This window comes from Ornithorhynchus anatinus, chromosome 7 (genome assembly GCF_004115215.2).
Source record: "Ornithorhynchus anatinus isolate Pmale09 chromosome 7, mOrnAna1.pri.v4, whole genome shotgun sequence".
Taxonomy (NCBI): Eukaryota; Metazoa; Chordata; class Mammalia; order Monotremata; family Ornithorhynchidae; genus Ornithorhynchus; species Ornithorhynchus anatinus.
The window spans coordinates 72,799,060-72,815,612 of NC_041734.1; the positions used below are offsets into that span (position 1 = coordinate 72,799,060).

Here is a 16,553-nt window from a genome sequence, read left to right on the forward strand (position 1 = left end):
ACTTGTCTGCTGTGTGACCTTGGGCAAGTAACTTCACTTCTCTGGTCCTCACTTACTTCATCTGTAAAATGGGGAATGAGATTGGGAGCCCCATATGGGACAGGGACCGCGTGCAACCCGATTTGCTTGTATACACCCCCGTGTATACAGTGTACGGTGCCTGGCACACAGTAAGCACTTACCATATGCCACAGTGATTATTATTATTTATATTAATCGGTGCCTCTCCCTTTAGACTCTAAGCTCGTCGTGGGCAGGGAATGTGTCTCTCTATTGTTATAGTGTACTCTCCCAAGTGCTTAGGACAGTGCTCTGCACAGTAAGAGTTCAGAAAATACAGTGGAATGAACGAATGAATGAAAGGTGCTGTGCAAAGTCCCAACCCATAGCTTCCCCATTTGTCAGTAGAGTGGCTGTGGCCTCTTGAGCGTTTTCCTAGAAAGAAGAGAAAAAGAAGGTGAAGAGCTGCCTTTCCCCGGAGAAGGCGAGGTGACATGCCTCGGTCTTTGAACCCAACTAGACTGTAAGGTCCTCTAGGGCAGGGATCGGGTCTACTAACTCTGTGATACTTTCCGACCCACTTGGTTTAGTGTTCTGTGCACGGTAAGTACTTAATAGATGCTAGCGATCGATCGATTGAGTCTCCATCTCCGTACCAACCCAAATAAGTCTTTGATCCCCGTTGCCACGTGATTTGTCGTTGGTATTGGTGACGAGTGAGGCTGTTAGCCGCTTCTCCTCGACTTCTAAGAACTAAGCATCTAGTGTCGTCCTCTACACACACTAAGCCCTCCATAAATACCGTTGATTGATTGAGCGAAACCTGGAAATGGGAGCACACCAGACCTTCTGTTAAAACAATCTATAGTTCCGTAAAGAATGAGGTCCCTGAAGTTTCTCACTCCCTGATTTATGGTATGGTATTTATTAAGTGCTAAGCAGTGTTCTAAACTCTGGAGTGGGTACCCCAGATACCCCTAACTTGATCAGAAAAAGTCCATGCTGTACACAGGAATCACAGCCTAAGTGGATAGGAGAGTAAGTATCCTATTCCAGTTTTTGAGATGAGGAAATTGAGGCACAGAGAGGTTAAATGACTTGCCTTGTGTCACAAGGCAGGTCAGTGGCAGAGGGATCTAGGATTAGAACCCAGATGTCCTGACTCTTTCCACTAGACCACAGCACTTACGTGCATTTGATTCTATTTATTGCTATTGTTCTCGTCCGTCCGTCTCCCCCGATTAGACCGTGAGCCCGTCAGAGGGCAGGGACTGTCTCTATCTGTTACCGACTTGTACATTCCAAGCGCTTAGTACAGTGCTCTGCACATAGTAAGCGCTCAGTAAATACTATTGAATGAATGAATATAAATTATATTCTATAAATTATTTATTTATAGTAATGTCTGTCTTCTGTCTCCCCTTCTAGACTGTAAGCATGATGTGGGCGGGGAATGTGTCTATCAACTCTATTGTATTGTACTCTTCCAAGTGCTTAGTACAGTGCTCTGCACACAGTAAATCCTTAATAAATACCACTGAATGATTGACGGATTGAGAGGTCATGCCACTTGCACATTCTCTTCTGCTGGATTCTAAACTCTTTGAGGGCAGGGATAGTGTCTGTTAACTCTATGGTACTCTCCTTAGTGCTTACTATAGTGTTCCGCACAGAATAAGCCCACAGTAATAATGGAAAGTATAACTGTGGCATCTGTGAAGTGCTTAACAAATGTACAGTCAAACACCGCACTAAGCCCTGAGATAGATACTAGAAAGTCAAGTCGCAACACAGTCCTTTCCTGTTCTTTCTCCTATAAATGAGACTGGGAAGTCCAAAAGATTCAAGAGGGACAGGAGGAAGGATTTAAAAAAAAAGTTTCCATATTTCAGACCTTCAGAATTTGGCCCTAGGCACCGGGGGAGATGGGAAGAACCAACAGCAGCAGCAACTCCCCTCGGGATAAACACTGACAGCACTGGCAACCGTCAACCCCAGGATCCCCAGCTGGAGGCCTGCCGGCTAGGGGGAAGCCTCAACCGGGTTTTGACGTAATCCAATAATGTGCTCGCATTGGAGCGGGTTAGCCTTCTAATCCCGTTTCTCTGTTAGAAAAGAAGCTTAAGAAAATCAGCCATCTTTTGAATGCAACACTAAGTATCTTAGTTTTGATGAAAAAATGCTTCAATACGCTAACAGAGAGAGAGCGGCCATGGTTGCCTCCGCGGACAGCTGCTGGGTGGCTTGCTGAGCGGCTCCTTGGGTGATTACTTTCATGCATCACACTGACCTGGTTGCTCCTTAAACGTCAGCACTACCCAGTTGGCTCACGTTTAGCCGGTGAACCCCAGAGACGTGGAAATCTCTCTCTGTTTTATGCAACGTACAGTGCCTATGCAAACCTGACGGTGGTTGAAAATATTTTCCGGGAACCCCATCTCTCTGAAAGGCCTCGACCACGCCTCAGTCCTTAAGCCGCTAAAAGTCACAGGGTTTGGGATGGTCTTTTGCAGCGATTCAGCATCTGTTTTCAGAAGGGACAACGTTCAAGCCATGTAGTGTCCAAAGCAGTGGACTAAGTAATAATGATAATAATAATTATGGCATGTGTTAAGCACTTACTATGTGCTAGGCACTGTTGTAAGTGCTGGGATAGATACGAGGTAATTGGGTTGGTCACAGTGCCTGTCCCACATTGGGCTCACAGTCGAGGTGACTGAGGCACAGAGAAGTGAAGTGATTTTCCCAGAGTCACACGGTAGAGAAACGGCAGAGCCGGGATTAGAACTCAGGTCCTCCTGTGCTCTTCCACTAGTGTTGGAGAGAGAATCAAGGCTATCGGTTGAAGTGTAGTTCCTGGCCCACAGGAGACTCAGTCTCCTTCCTCATATTGTAAAGTTGGAGCAGGAGCCGTCTAGAAGCCGATGGAGGATGGAAAGCAGTGGCCGAGGTCAACTGAGGCATTTCCCCGCCATGAGATTGAGACCTCGACCAATCACTCGGTTCTATTTATTGAGCACTCACCATCTCCGTGTGTCTCCGCCTCTAGACTGTGAGCTCGTTGTGGACGGGGAATGTGTCTGCATTCTGTTACATTGTACTCTCCCAAGTGTTTAGTGCAATGCTCTGCACACAGTAAGTGCTCAATAAATAGGAATGAGTGAATGAATAAGCGTTTGGGAGAGTACAATATAACAGAGTTGGCCCTGCCCACAGCAAGCTTATGGTCTAGAGGGATCCGTTTAGAGTATTTACTGAGCACCTACTCGGCGCAGAACATCAGGAAGACACAGCGTGTCTGGAGTCGTAGAAACACAGCCTCGCCTACGGGAGCCTGTATTTCTGGATCACATCACAGGGATATAGACCATCTTTCATCCCCGGCACTAGGTTAGCTGTAACCTCTCCGCCCCACTGCCAGGCTAAAAGGTTTGCTAGTAGAATCCTGCATTGGCAGGAAGAAGAGTCTGCAATTGGTGACCCGGTGGTCTAATAGAATTTCGAACATCTGAAGCTCCACGAGAAGCCATCTCTTTGGTTTTTGCCATGCCACTACGTCCTTCTTTGTTCCCTTTCCTTCCCTTTTGCCCTCCCCAGTCTGAAGGTCAAGATCTGCTGGGGCGGAACCAGGTTTCTCAGTGGTTATTGTTTATTTAGCTTTAAACAATGGTAAATTGAGCCGAAATGAGTCGTTGTGACTAGATCTTAGTGGGAGCGTGGGAAGATGTAATTAATGATTTGATGAGCTAATTACCCTTACTAATGTTTTTGGGCCTGTTTCAAAACCGAGCTAACTGGAAGATTTTTTTTTTCCAAGAGACCAAAGGTTCGTTCTTAGAGTTAGCCCCAGTAATGGGAAAATCAGTCAAGGTGAAGATCTAAAGCAGGTGCTTTCCTAGCAGAATTACAGAACGGCTTAGGTGAGGAATTGATGGGGCATTTCAGTGGAGTAAAGTGCCCATCAATCAGTGGGTCATTTGTTGAGTGCTTCCTGTGTGCAGAGCACTGGACTAAGCACTTGGGAGAGTCACCGTTCCCTTGCAGGCGGTGCTCCTGGTGGCTCCGTGACCTCCGTCGTACATGACCGCAGACTTGCGCTCCGGTTAACTCTTAGATTCCCAGGAGAAGCTGGCGGAGGATGGGGCGATGGTTCCATGCAGAAGGTCTATAGATATGGAGGATGTCTTGGGTTGAGAATTTCGTGGCTTAGCAGAAATAATAATAATGTTGGTATTTGTTAAGCTCTTATTATGTGCCGAGCACTGTTCTAAGCGCTGGGGTAGATACAGGGTCATCAGGTTGTCCCACGTGAGGCTCACAGTTAATCCCCATTTTACAGATGAGGGACCTGAGGCCCAGAGAAGTGAAATGACTTGCTCACAGCCACACAGCTGACAAGTGGCAGAGCCGGGAGTCGAACCCCTGACCCCCTGACTCCGAAGCCCAGGCTCTTTCCACGGCGCCACGCTGCTTCCCCCCAGGAAAGAGCACGGGCTTGGAGTCAGAGGTCATGGGTTCTAATTCCGGATCCACCACTTATCAGCCGTGTGACCGTGGGCAAGTCGCTTCACTTCTCTGTGCCTCAGTTACCTCCTCTGTAAAATGGGGATTAAGACTTTGAGCCCCACATGGGACAACCTGATCACCTTGTACCTATTCCAGTGCTTAGAACAGTGCTTGGCACATAGGGAGCGCTTAACAAGCACCATTTCTATTTTTATCATTATCGATGCCAGTCTTCAGTTGGGAGAAGCGGGTTGGGAGAGGAGTCGGGGTAGGGAGAGCGGGTGTCAGTCAGCTAGTGTTATGGATCTAGTACAGATAGGGTCCAATATGGGTCACGTCCAATATTTTACATTGAAACATCCAGCCTCCCTTCACCTCCTGCTGCCAGGTTTGGTGGCTCAGAATAATAACAATAATAATCATGGCATTTGTTAAGTACTTACTATGTTCCAGGCACTGTAATAATTGCCTTGGTGGATACAAGCAAATCGGAATGGGCAAATTCCCCGTCCCAGATGGGGCTCACCGTTAATCCCCATTTTACAGATGAGGGAACTGAGGCCCAGAAAAGTGAAGTGAGTTGCCTCGGGGCATACAGCAGACAAATCACGCTCGGCATTCACAAGGAATAAATAAATACGTCGCTTATTTACCTGTATTAATGTCTGTCTCCACCTCTAGCTAGTGAGCTCGTTGGGGGCGGGGAATGGGTCTGTTTACTGTTCTGTTGTACTCTCCCAAGCGCTTAGTACGGTGCTTTGCTCTATAAGCGCTCAATAAATTCAATTAAATGAATGGACGAACGAATAAGGATCGGGGCGGGCAAAAGTTCTGGAACATACTGGGGCACCAGGAATCATTCCCCACAACAGAGAACGTTCTAGCTTCTGGTGGCCTTGGATAGGCATCTGCAGAACAGTGGTTATGTCGTCCCGGCATGACCCTGCGTGGCTGGGGTGAAGCACGTGATGATCCGTGCGTCTCCTTGTCCAGGATTCGGGAGAGTTGGCAGTGACTGCTCTAGTCTCAGTTAAAGGCCGGACTGTCAGGCAAGAGGTTTTGAGAAGGGCAGTCGGTCCGATTACTCGGTGCCGGAGCCGTCTTGAAGCCAGTCGGAAGGACGCTCACTCTATCGTTAGAGGCTGGGCGTTTTTAGGCCTTAGAGAATGAAATAAAAGCTAATCCGCCAGTCGGGTGTTCTAGGTGAAATGTAAGGCATTTTCTGCTGGGGTTAGCCAACCAACAAAATCCTTTAATTAAAAAATAACCAGGATAGCATTTGATGGGGGGAAGGAGTGTAGCCCCTCAGGGCAGAGAAAAGATGGTTGACCGATCGATGCTATTACCAATACTACTACTAATGTTGGTGTTTGTTAAGCGCTTACTATGTGCCGAGCACTGTTCTAAGCGCTGGGGGAGATACAGGGTCATCAGGTCGTCCCACGTGAGGCTCACAGTTAATCCTCATTTTACAGATGAGGTAAGTGAGGCACCGAGAAGTCAAGTGACTTGCCCACAGTCACACAGCTGACAAGTGGCAGAACCGGGATTCAAACTCATGACTACTACTACTACTACTACTTCTCACTCTAGGCTTCAAGGCTGTCCATCCCCTCGCCCCCTCCTACCTCTCCTCCCTTCTCTCTTTCCACCGCCCACCCCGCACGCTCCGCTCCTCCGCCGCCCACCTCCTCGCCGTCCCCCGGTCTCGCCCGTCCCGCCGTCGACCCCCGGGCCGCGTCCTCCCGCGGTCCCGGAACGCCCTCCCTCCTCACCTCCGACGATCTGATTCTCTTCCCCTCTTCAAATCCCTACTTAGAGCTCACCTCCTCCGAGAGGCCTTCCCACACTGAGCTCCCCCCTTTTTTTTCCCTCTGCTCCCTCTACCCCCCCTTCACCTCCCCGCAGCTAAACCCTCTTCTCCCCCCTTTCCCTCTCCTCCTCCCCCTCTCCCGTCCCACCCCCTCAGCGCTGTACTCGTCCGCTCAACCGTATACATCTTCGTCACCCTATTTATTTTGTTTAATGAGATGTACATCACCCTGATTCTGTTTATTTGCCATTGTTTTTATGAGATGTTCTTCCCCTTGACTCTATTTATTGTCATTGTTCATGTCTACCTGTCTCCCCCGATTAGACCGTCAAAGGGCAGGGACTGTCCCTATCTGTTGCCGATTTGTCCATTCCAAGCGCTGAGTACAGTGCTCTGCACATAGTAAGCGCTCACTAAATACTATTGAATGAATGAACTAGTACTAAAATTAATCAGCCAGTCGTATTTATTAAGTGCCCGCTATGTGCAGAACACTGTACTAAGTGCTTGGGAGCGCACAGTGTAACAATTGGTAGAGCTGTTCCCTGCCCAAGGTGAGCTATAGCTTATAGTAAGTACTCTGTTAGACTGTACTTACTACTACTAATAATAATAATAATAATTGTAGTATTTTTTTTAGGCACTCACTATGGGCCAAACACTGTATTAAACACTTGAGTAGACACAAGGTAATCAGGTTGGACACAGTCCCTGTCCCACCTGGGGCCCAAAGTCTAGGAGAGAGAATAAGTATTGAATCCCTACTGCACAGATGAGGATATTGAGGCATACAGTAGGCAACTGGCAGAGCCAGAATTAGAACCCAGGTCCTCTACCTCCCAAGTTCATGCTCTTTCCTGTAGGCCATGCTGCTTCCTAGTCAATCAGTGGTACTTAGCGAGCACCTCTGTGTGTGCAAAGCACTGTATTAAGTGTTTGGAAAAAGGTTATAGGAGTAAAAGACGTGTTTCCTGACCATAAAGAGCATGCAGTCTAGTAGGGGAGACAGAGTCTGGCCTAATGAAGGTCCAGTAATTTATTGGAATTGGGCTGGAGCCACCCCAAGCACCAGACCGACTGACTGACCCTGTATTTTAGTGGAAAGAACCCGGGCTTGGGAGTCAGAAGACGCAGGTTCCAATCCTGGCTCCCCCACTTGTCTGCCGAGTGACCTTGGGCAAGTCACCTAACTTCTCTGTGCTTTAGTTTCCGCGTCTGTAAAATGGAGAGTAAGACTGTGAGCCCCACGTGGGACAACCTGACTGCCTTGTATCCACCCCGGCATATAGAACAGTGCTTGGCACATAGTAAACGCCTGACACATGCCATAATTATCATCATCATTATTATTGAGCATAAACTCATTATGGGCAGGGATTCTGCTGTTTTGTGCTCTTCCAAGTGCTTAGTACGGTGCTCTGTACATAGTGGCATTCAATAAATATCATTACTTGATGAATTGAGTGGTGTATTCCCAGGCCAGCACACAAATCCACCCTCCAGCATAACCAAGATTCTCTAGCATGCCAAGGCTCCGTACCGGTTGCAGAGTCAGCCAGTTGTGTTTATTGAGCGCTTACCGTATGCGGAGCACTGTACAGAGCGCTTGGGAAAGTGCAGTATAACAATAGACAGACCTATTCCCTGCCCACAGTGAGCTTGCGGTCTAGAGGGTCCCCTGTGTACAATGGATGCTGGCTGACCCCCGGATTCCTGCCCCATCCCCTCCCTGGAGCCCTGCCTTGAGCTGATTCAGCAAACCAAAATCCCCCACACCTCAGCCCCCATCAATCAATCGACCAGTCATATGTATTGAGTGCTTACTGTGTGCAGAGAACCGTACTAAGCACTTGGAAGAGTAAAATATAACGGAGTTAGAGAAGCGGTATGGCCAAGTGGATAGGGCATGGGCCTGGGAGTCAGAAGGACTAGGGTTCTGATCCCAGCTCCTCCATTTATCTGCTCTGTGACCTAAGGCAAATCACTGAATGTTCATCTGCCTCAGTTAATTCATCTGTAAAATGAAGCTTAAGACGGTGAGCCCCACGTAGGACATGGACTGTTTCCAACCTGATTAGCTTATTATGTCTACCCCGGTGCCCAGTACAGGGCCTGGTGCACAGGAATCTCTTCACAGATACAATTTAAAAAAACAACAACCCAAAACAGGGTTGGTAAACACGTTCCCTGCCCAGAGTGAGCTTACGGTACTGAGGGCTTGCAGTCTGGCTTCCTTGAGCAAGAGAAGTAAAGGCCATCAATTCGTAGGGCCCTTCCTGCCCTCAGAAACGAGCCAAGTAGAATCATCAGAAGTAGAATCGTCACTGGTCATGGGTTCTAATGGTCATGGGTTCTAATCCTGGCTCCGCCACTTGCCAGCTGTGTGACTTTGGGCCAGTCACTTCACTTCTCTGTGCCTCAGTTACCTCATCTGTCGGTCTCGCCCATCCCGCCGTCGACCCCCGGGTCACGTCCTCCCGCGGTCCCGGAACGCCCTCCCTCCTCACCTCCGCCAAACCGATTCTCTTTCCCTCTTCAAAACCCTACTTAAAACTCACCTCCTCCGAGAGGCCTTCCCAGACTGAGCTCCTCTTCTCCCTCTACTCCCTCTGCCATCCCCCCTTTACCTCTCCGCAGCTTAACCCTCTTTTTCCCCTTTTCCCTCCGCTCCTCCACCTCTCCCTTCCCATCCCCACAGCACCGTACTCGTCCGCTCGACTGTATATATTTTCGTTACCCTATTTATTTTGTTAATGAATTGTACATCGCCTCGATTCTATTTAGTCGCCATCGGTTTTTACGAGATGTTCTTCCCCTCGACTCTATTTATCGCCATCGTTCTCGTCCGTCCGTCTCCCCCGATCAGACCGTGAGCCCGTCAAACGGCGGGGACTGTCTCTATCTGTTGCCGACTTGCTCATCCCGAGCGCTTAGTACAGTGCTCTGCACATAGTAAGCGCTCAATAAATACTATTGAATGAATGAATAAAATGGGGATTAAAACCGTGAGCCCCACGTGGGACAACCTGATCACCTTGTATCCCCCCAGTGCTTAGAACAGTGCTTTGCACTTAGTAAGCGCTTAACAAATACCATTATTATCCCATTTGGCACAAGGTGCCACTGGGTTTAGATCAGGGGGCCTGAGCATGTCTAGACTGTCAGCTCGTTGTGGGCGGGGAATGTGCCTTCTTATTGTTGGATTGTACTCTCCCAAGCTCTTAGCACAGTGCTGTGCACACAGTAAACGCTCATCAAATACCATTGAACGAATTAATGAACGAATGTGGTCTGGGGAGAGAAGAGTTATAATGGTCCCATTCATTTTCTGTTTCTCGTTTTCCAGGTGTTTTTCCAGATCTGATCACCTTGCCCTCCATATGAAGAGACATATCTAAATCCCTAAAAACCAGAGACACCTCCTCCTGGCTGTTGCCTAAGGGAAGACTCACACAATAGGAGTCTGGACCCAAGTCAGAACCCCACTGCCTTGCAGGAGAAAAGAGAAAGAGCTCACGAGTGAACCTCTTTGCACACAGGCACGCACGCGCACTCCCACGCGCACATACACACGTACACACACGCGCGTACACGCACACACACACACTCACACCCTACCATGCACTCGACTCGACTTGAAATTATCCACATCCGTTCCTTATGCCTTGCCCTAGCCAGATGGAAGAGGAATCGGGGTGAACTGAGCCAGGCTGACTGGCTGCTGACTTCAGCGCCGTTGGAACGGTTTCCTACTGTTGCCAATGGAAATCAGAGACAATGGATGTGGCTTCTCTGCAGGTGGACAACAGAAAGAGGGGCTCATTTAACTCGCTTCTCGGTGCAGCCTGACAGAAGATGACATCATCTGCAAGTTGCACACCCGTAGCACTAACGCTTCTTTTTAAATTGTGGGAAAAAAATGACCTAGAAAACCAAATCCCAGTTTGGTAGCCAAAATTAACCTCTCGGTTCCTTTGTCCTTTGTGTCTCAGAAAAAAAAAAATCGTAACATTCAATGCGTCAGACTTCCTCACGGACCTTTTGATCCGTTTTGGTTCTTCATAGGACTGAGCTATCGAGATCCTTTCAAGTCAACACCAATGGCCTTACCGGCAGGAGACTCTGGCCAACGGGGTAGAGAATTCACAAAGGGGGAATCTTCCTCTCGTCCTCTTTTGACGTTTGCACACCGTATGCACTAGGGATTTCGGAATCTTCTAGCATGACTTCAAGTGGCCAAGAGAATCAAGTCCCCAAAAGGAGTCAGTGTATCCCCTTTGGGCTCCCGTGACTGCCGTAGCTAGATTATTTTCTTTTTAAACTCACACACGCTCTTTCTCTCTCTCTCTCTCTCTCTCTCTCTCTCTCTCTCTCTCTGACTTTGGTTAATGAAAACTTGAAAAGCTCATTTGGAAGCTGAAATGTTTTATCTTTTCTCCCCGGACTGGCGATCTCCACGACACTCTCTCTGTTTGGACGGAGGACCCGGGGCCTGCACCCGAAGCCTCAACCGATCCTGTGGCTTTCCATCGCCTCTCCCGCCCGCCCCCGTCCCCCCGGCGACCGACTCTCAGCCCAGACGCCATTTGTCTCAGAGGACAGCTGAAATTTTTTGAACCTAAGTGTGGGTTGTTCCCTGACCAGAAGCCAAAAATACCACTCCATCTCCACTTGGAAGAGCAGCGAGGATGTTTCCCAATTCCAGGGAGGGCGGGGTGGGGGTCAGTCGGAGATTCTCCGTCACGCCCACCCAACTCATGGATTAACCCACTTGTCTAAACAAAGAACAGATTTCCAGGGTCAAGCTCCACGGTGGGACATGGGCTGACGTTAGCGTTGGGAGTTCTTCGTGGAGCCGGTCTCTGTAGGAAGGATGGGTCACTGACCTCCAGGGCCTCTGGCACCTAACTGGTGGCCGATTTCATCCTAGACCAACGGGGCCCTCGAATTTACTCCGGCAAGGGGAAGCCCTCCAGCTAGATCGGTTCTTGGCCCGAAGCGGTGTCCTTCCTCTCCCCCCCCCACCCCCGCACACATCCATACATACACACCCCCTCCCACTCACCGGTCTCTGCCTCCCTGAGTCTCTTGCTAGTTGGGGCCGGCCTCCACTCCAAAGACTGCTTTTAGGACCGTTCCGTGGCCACCACAGGCAGGTGGCCAGGGGGCGGGGGTCACTAGGACAGGTTGTATATTTTGTATATTCTGGGACCATCCCCTTGGAGGCACGTCCGGGAACAAACGGAAGGGCCGGTGATCCACGGGCCATTAGCGCTCCTCTTCCCCAGCCAGCGTCTTCGCCCTCGCCCTCCTCCAACCGTTTCGACTGACCGACCGTCGAGACGGGGCGGCTGGCCCAGGCGGGGAGGCGGGGGGATGCCGGACTCCTCCGAGTTGGACCGCCTCCGAAAATGCAGCCGGCAGGATCCCGGGCTCTCGATTCTTCCGCTCTCCGCACCTTGGATTTCACTGCGTTACGACGACTCTTCTGGGAGTGAACCAACGAGTCTCTCGATCACAAACACTGTGTGGCTGGCAGTCAGAACGCTCTTGTGGGGGTGGGGGGCAGAGGGAGGGTATTTTTAAGGTCTGGCCCATCGAATCATTTTAAGATATGGACCAAAATAAAGGAAATGCCCACAAGGAAACACCACACACACACATACACGCAAACACGCATTTAAAAAAAAAATCTACCCATCTGCTGGAGGTAATGCTAGAAACGTGAGTGGAGGGTAAAAAAAAAAATCAATTTTATTCCAAAGATTTAAACTAGACATGAAAAACAATTCCCAGAGCACTGCTTGCTGACAATCTCGTAGTTCTCTACTTCTGCATTTGAATCCTTTCTGTGGCCGTGCCACTGGGGCGTTTCACGGGAATTCCATTTGAATGTTTGAAGCATCTTCTCTGGAGGACGGACAGGTGTGTGAGTGGAGTGGAACCTCACCTGAATTAAATTGTAGTGAGCCCAGCCAGTACATTAGGCAAGGATAGAGACACCCTCCTATTTTTTTCCTTTCTTTTTAATCCCAGAGCAGCCATCAGCAGGAGACCCCAGGCTCTCCGCGTGGCGCACGTCGTCCCGGTTGTCACCACCGCTCCCGTGTCCCATCCTGAGCTCCAGCTGCTCTTGCCCCTAGAAATGCTATTAAGAAAAGCTCTGAAAGACTTTCAGTTTTAATTCCACAATGAAGTGCAAGGCGCTCAAAGGGGTTTTGGTTTTTTTGTTTTCTTTTTCAATTTTTAATTGCGAAAGGGTAACCAGTACTTATTTACTCCTGTTGTCATTTGTGGTCTTGTCGAAATCTCTTTTGAGTGTGGCAGAACGAGGGCCTCTTGGAACCCATTGAAATGTCTGACGTGTTTGGTGATTTGTCCTCCTCTCTGTGTGTGTCTGTGAGATCCTCTCCTTTTGCCCCCCATCCCTTCTAGGGGCCCAGCCTGCCGCTCGATGGTTATCGGAGGTGGCGTTTGCCAGCAATGGTATGGTCAGGGGAGGGGGGACTGTTTTGAGAATGAAGGCGAAGAGTCGGGGTAGGTGGAGAATGAAGGCAGTGCTGATGCGTGTCGCTTAGAACAGCCTTCTTCCGGCTGGGTGCTGGCCCCCTCGGCAACATTAGTCGGTTCTGACATGAGCTAGGCGAGATTTTTTTGGAGCAAATAACTGAGCTGGTGTCCACCTCAAACAAATCTGTCAACAAGACGACCAGTGAATGTCAACTTGGGCAAGCAGGGCCTCCCTAGGGTAGAGTGGTGAATTTTTCAAAAAGCTGAATCAATCCCAAGCCGAAACCCTCCGGTGGCATTTCACTCTGCTCCCTCCTCCCCAATATTTCCTAACGTTCTGGGGAAGCTCAGCTTGAAGAGGAAGGGCCTGGGATATCATTCCGTGGCCCTTTCCTTTCAAATCTGCTCCGCTCCCGGGCCCCAGAATTCAGTTTTCTGAAAAGAGTTTCTCTGAATCATTGATCGTTTTCTTGCTTTCTGATGAGGCTTCCCTATCCCCGCCACATGGCTGTTAGACAAAGACAAGGAAACCCCGGAACCGCGGTGCATTTCAGAGTCGCTGGTCTCTCGATCATTGTGTACAAATCCTCAGAGCCTCCTTCCCTTTAATGAGTAATTGGCCCAGATGAACGTCCGTTGGGATGGATTTTCCGCCAGAAAAATAGACATTTTGAAGCCTCTGACCAAGCATTGTAGAAAATGTTCAAGATTCAAATATGGATTTCCTGGTCCCCTGTTACACTCACTAGATGTTGTTCTTCCCTGGCAAAAACCACCAAGGTAACCTTATTCCCCCTCCCCCCCACAGTCCTTTAACTGATTCAGATAAGAAAACAAGACAATCTCATGGGGTTTCAGAGGTTTTATTGCCCCTTTGTAAAGGTTGCCTCCCCGAGCCTAGGAAGCAAGGGGATATACAACGCGATGTCCAAGTAGCTCCTAGCCCAGTTCTGCATTTGTTTCGGTGGCAAAATGAGCATTTTGGATGATTTTGACCCGATTATGGTCATCGGCCTCTGTTGTGGGCAGGGATTGTCTTTCTTTATTGCTGTGTTGTACTTTCCAAGGGCTTAGTACAGTGCTCTGCACACAGTAAGCGCTCAATAAATACGATTGAATGAATAGCCTTAGCTGGTGACCTCATCTGTCGAATGGGGATTAAGACTGTGAGCCCCATGTGGGACAGGGACTGTTTCCAGCCTGATTGACTTGTATCTACTCCAGTTCTTAGAGTGCTTGGCACATAGTAAGAGCTTAACAATTTCCATTATTATTATTATTATTAATAATTTTCTTCGAGCTTCAACCCTGAGACGGAAAGGAGAGAAAGCATGGTGGCAAGCTGTTATAGGCAAGGGGACTGATTTTACTGACTCTAATCTGTCCTTGCAGTATCGTGCAAGTCACCGCCAAAAAGCGCCTAGTGGAGAACGATGTTTGCCAGATTCCGCTTTCTGTGATACGGTCTCGGGGAAGGGAACAGGACAGAGCAGAGGGGCGGCCAGATACGAAAGGGCCCCCACCATCTTGAAGTCAGGCCACCCTTCATTTGTTCATTCAGTCGTATTCATTGAGCACTTTCTGTTTGCAAAGTACTGTGCTAAGCGCTTGAGAGAGGAAAACTTAACAGACACATTCCCTGCCCACAACAAGCTCGTTGAGTGGGCAGGAAATCAACCCCCACCCCTCAACCACAGTCTCCTTTTAGAAAGGGGAAACGGCTTGAAATTCACAAACTGAAGCTAAAACTGAATCTCTTCCCGACTGCCAAACGAAGGGCAAGGGTCCGAAGAATAATTCACCTCTGGAAAGTGGGGGCGCCTCCATTGGCCAAGCAAAGGGCCTGAGATTCGGGGCGGAGGGGAAGCCAATGCGTCTCCGCTGCCAATTGCCTCCCTCTCGGCTCCCGGACGTCGGCAGGGGAGGGCTGGAGAGGTACGGACGCTTGTATCCAAGTCAACCAAAAATTTGCTTGTAAATAACTCCACGTCCCCTGGCTTCCAGCCAGAGGCTCAAGGGTTTTAGTCGTACTTTTAGCACTCTCGGATTCCCCTCGCCGGTTTCCCGGTAGGTCATGGGAAAAGCCGCTCTAAACTCTCTTGTGTGCATCCTTCGGGTCTTATATTCTTTCAGTGTTTAGATGCCCATTATAGTTCTTGGGAAGCAGGTATACAAAACCTGGGCAGAGAGTCTGTTGGCATCTCCCCCCTACCCCCTTCCCTGCCCTCAGCAACAGACCTCTGTCCTGGAGAACATCCGGATACGATTTTCTTCTCTCTCAATCGGTGTTTTGCTTGATTTTCCAGTGGAGACGAGGAATGATGTTGGACGGTACAGTGAGGACTATTTACAAACGTTTTTGAACTGTAAGCTTTGAGACCTTTACGCTACTTGGACTCTAGCTTTTGTCTACTGCCGTGAAAAGGCCCCGTTTCCGAATTCTTAGGGTGCTATGAATATGCCCACAGACGCGTGTGTATGCATATGTACCTACAGTACCTTCTCAGAAGGAAAATGATCGGGCTACTATCCTGGATGCGTAGTAGCCACTAGTGCCTAATATCTTTTGGGGGAAAATGTTGCTTACAGTTGCCAGTTCATTGAGACAGGTCAACCCCGGGGAGTGTGTTATCACAGGGAGAGAAGTGACGTCTTAACCTCCTGGCTGCTGCCGAACCGGAGCGCGAGTAATCTCGGAGCGTCGAGGAGGGTTTCTGGTACCCGAAATGGTCCCCGATGTGTTTTTTTCCTTATTTTTCAGTCTGCTTTGATATCAAAACACTGGCATAAGCTACCCCCTCGTTCAGTTCTTCAGCCTCACGCTTCTTCTGATTTCAAGGAAGAAAAAATTCCTGTGGCCAAGATCTCCTTTTCTCCCACCCTAACAGTTAGAATAACAGCGTTTTATGTTTTTCCGGCCCCTGCTTCCCATCTACCGCGTCCAGTGTCCCCTCTCTCCTTCTTTTCTTTTGCATTGTCAATGCTCACACCCGCATGCGTGCACACACACTCCCACACACACACACACACAAATAGCTTGAAGGACTTTCAGTTTTTTGCACTATCCTTTTCCTTTTTCTTTGTCCAGATATGTCTAACAAGTGTGTTTGGAGAGACACTCCCCCAAGTCACATTCTCTCAGGCCTTCTCTGGTATTTCTAATATATCACAGAAGTACCCAGTCTTATAGCCCTCAGTTCTGCCTTTTTTTGACATTTTATTTTTTTTAAGCTTTTTATATATAAATATAATTACTTTGTCAAGTTTTTTTGCTGTACAAAAAGTCTTAAGATTTAAAAATATTATTTGTATTATATGATGGTGGTATGTTAATGTTACAAAATTATTAATGAAGAAAAAAATTTATTTTTGTTACTGGTCTGTTTCATAATTCTTTTTTAAATTGGTATATTGTAAGATATCTATGCAAAAATGTTATGTGACGCATTTTTATTTAAGAATGTAATATGTGTAATAAACAGTAGAATGTGTTTGGCCTGGGAACGGCTCTGTGTGTGTCCCATGTACCTGATTTTCTGAAGGCAGCTAGCAGTCAGAGAAGCGGTTCGACCTCGTGGGTAGAGCACAAGGCCTGGGAGTCGGAAGGAACTGGGTTCTAATTCCAGCCCTACCACTTATCTGCTGTGTGACCTTGGGCGAGTCATTTCACTTCTCTGGGCCTCAGTTACCTCATCTGGAAAATCGGGATTAAGACTGGGAGCCT

The 16,553-nt window shown here is 48.6% G+C and overlaps 1 protein-coding gene across 1 annotated transcript in view; it reads left to right on the plus strand.

Annotated features, from left to right (window-relative positions):
• KLF7 (Kruppel like factor 7) overlaps positions 1–10,335 on the plus strand; it is a 129,948-nt gene extending 119,613 nt beyond the window's left edge. Inside the window, exon 4 of the mRNA XM_029069783.1 lies at positions 9,666–10,335. Within this exon, the coding sequence (XP_028925616.1) occupies positions 9,666–9,717 (52 nt within the window). The 3' untranslated portion in view covers positions 9,718–10,335. The remainder of the gene's footprint in view (positions 1–9,665) is intronic.
• Positions 10,336–16,553: the final 6,218 nt, after the last annotated feature.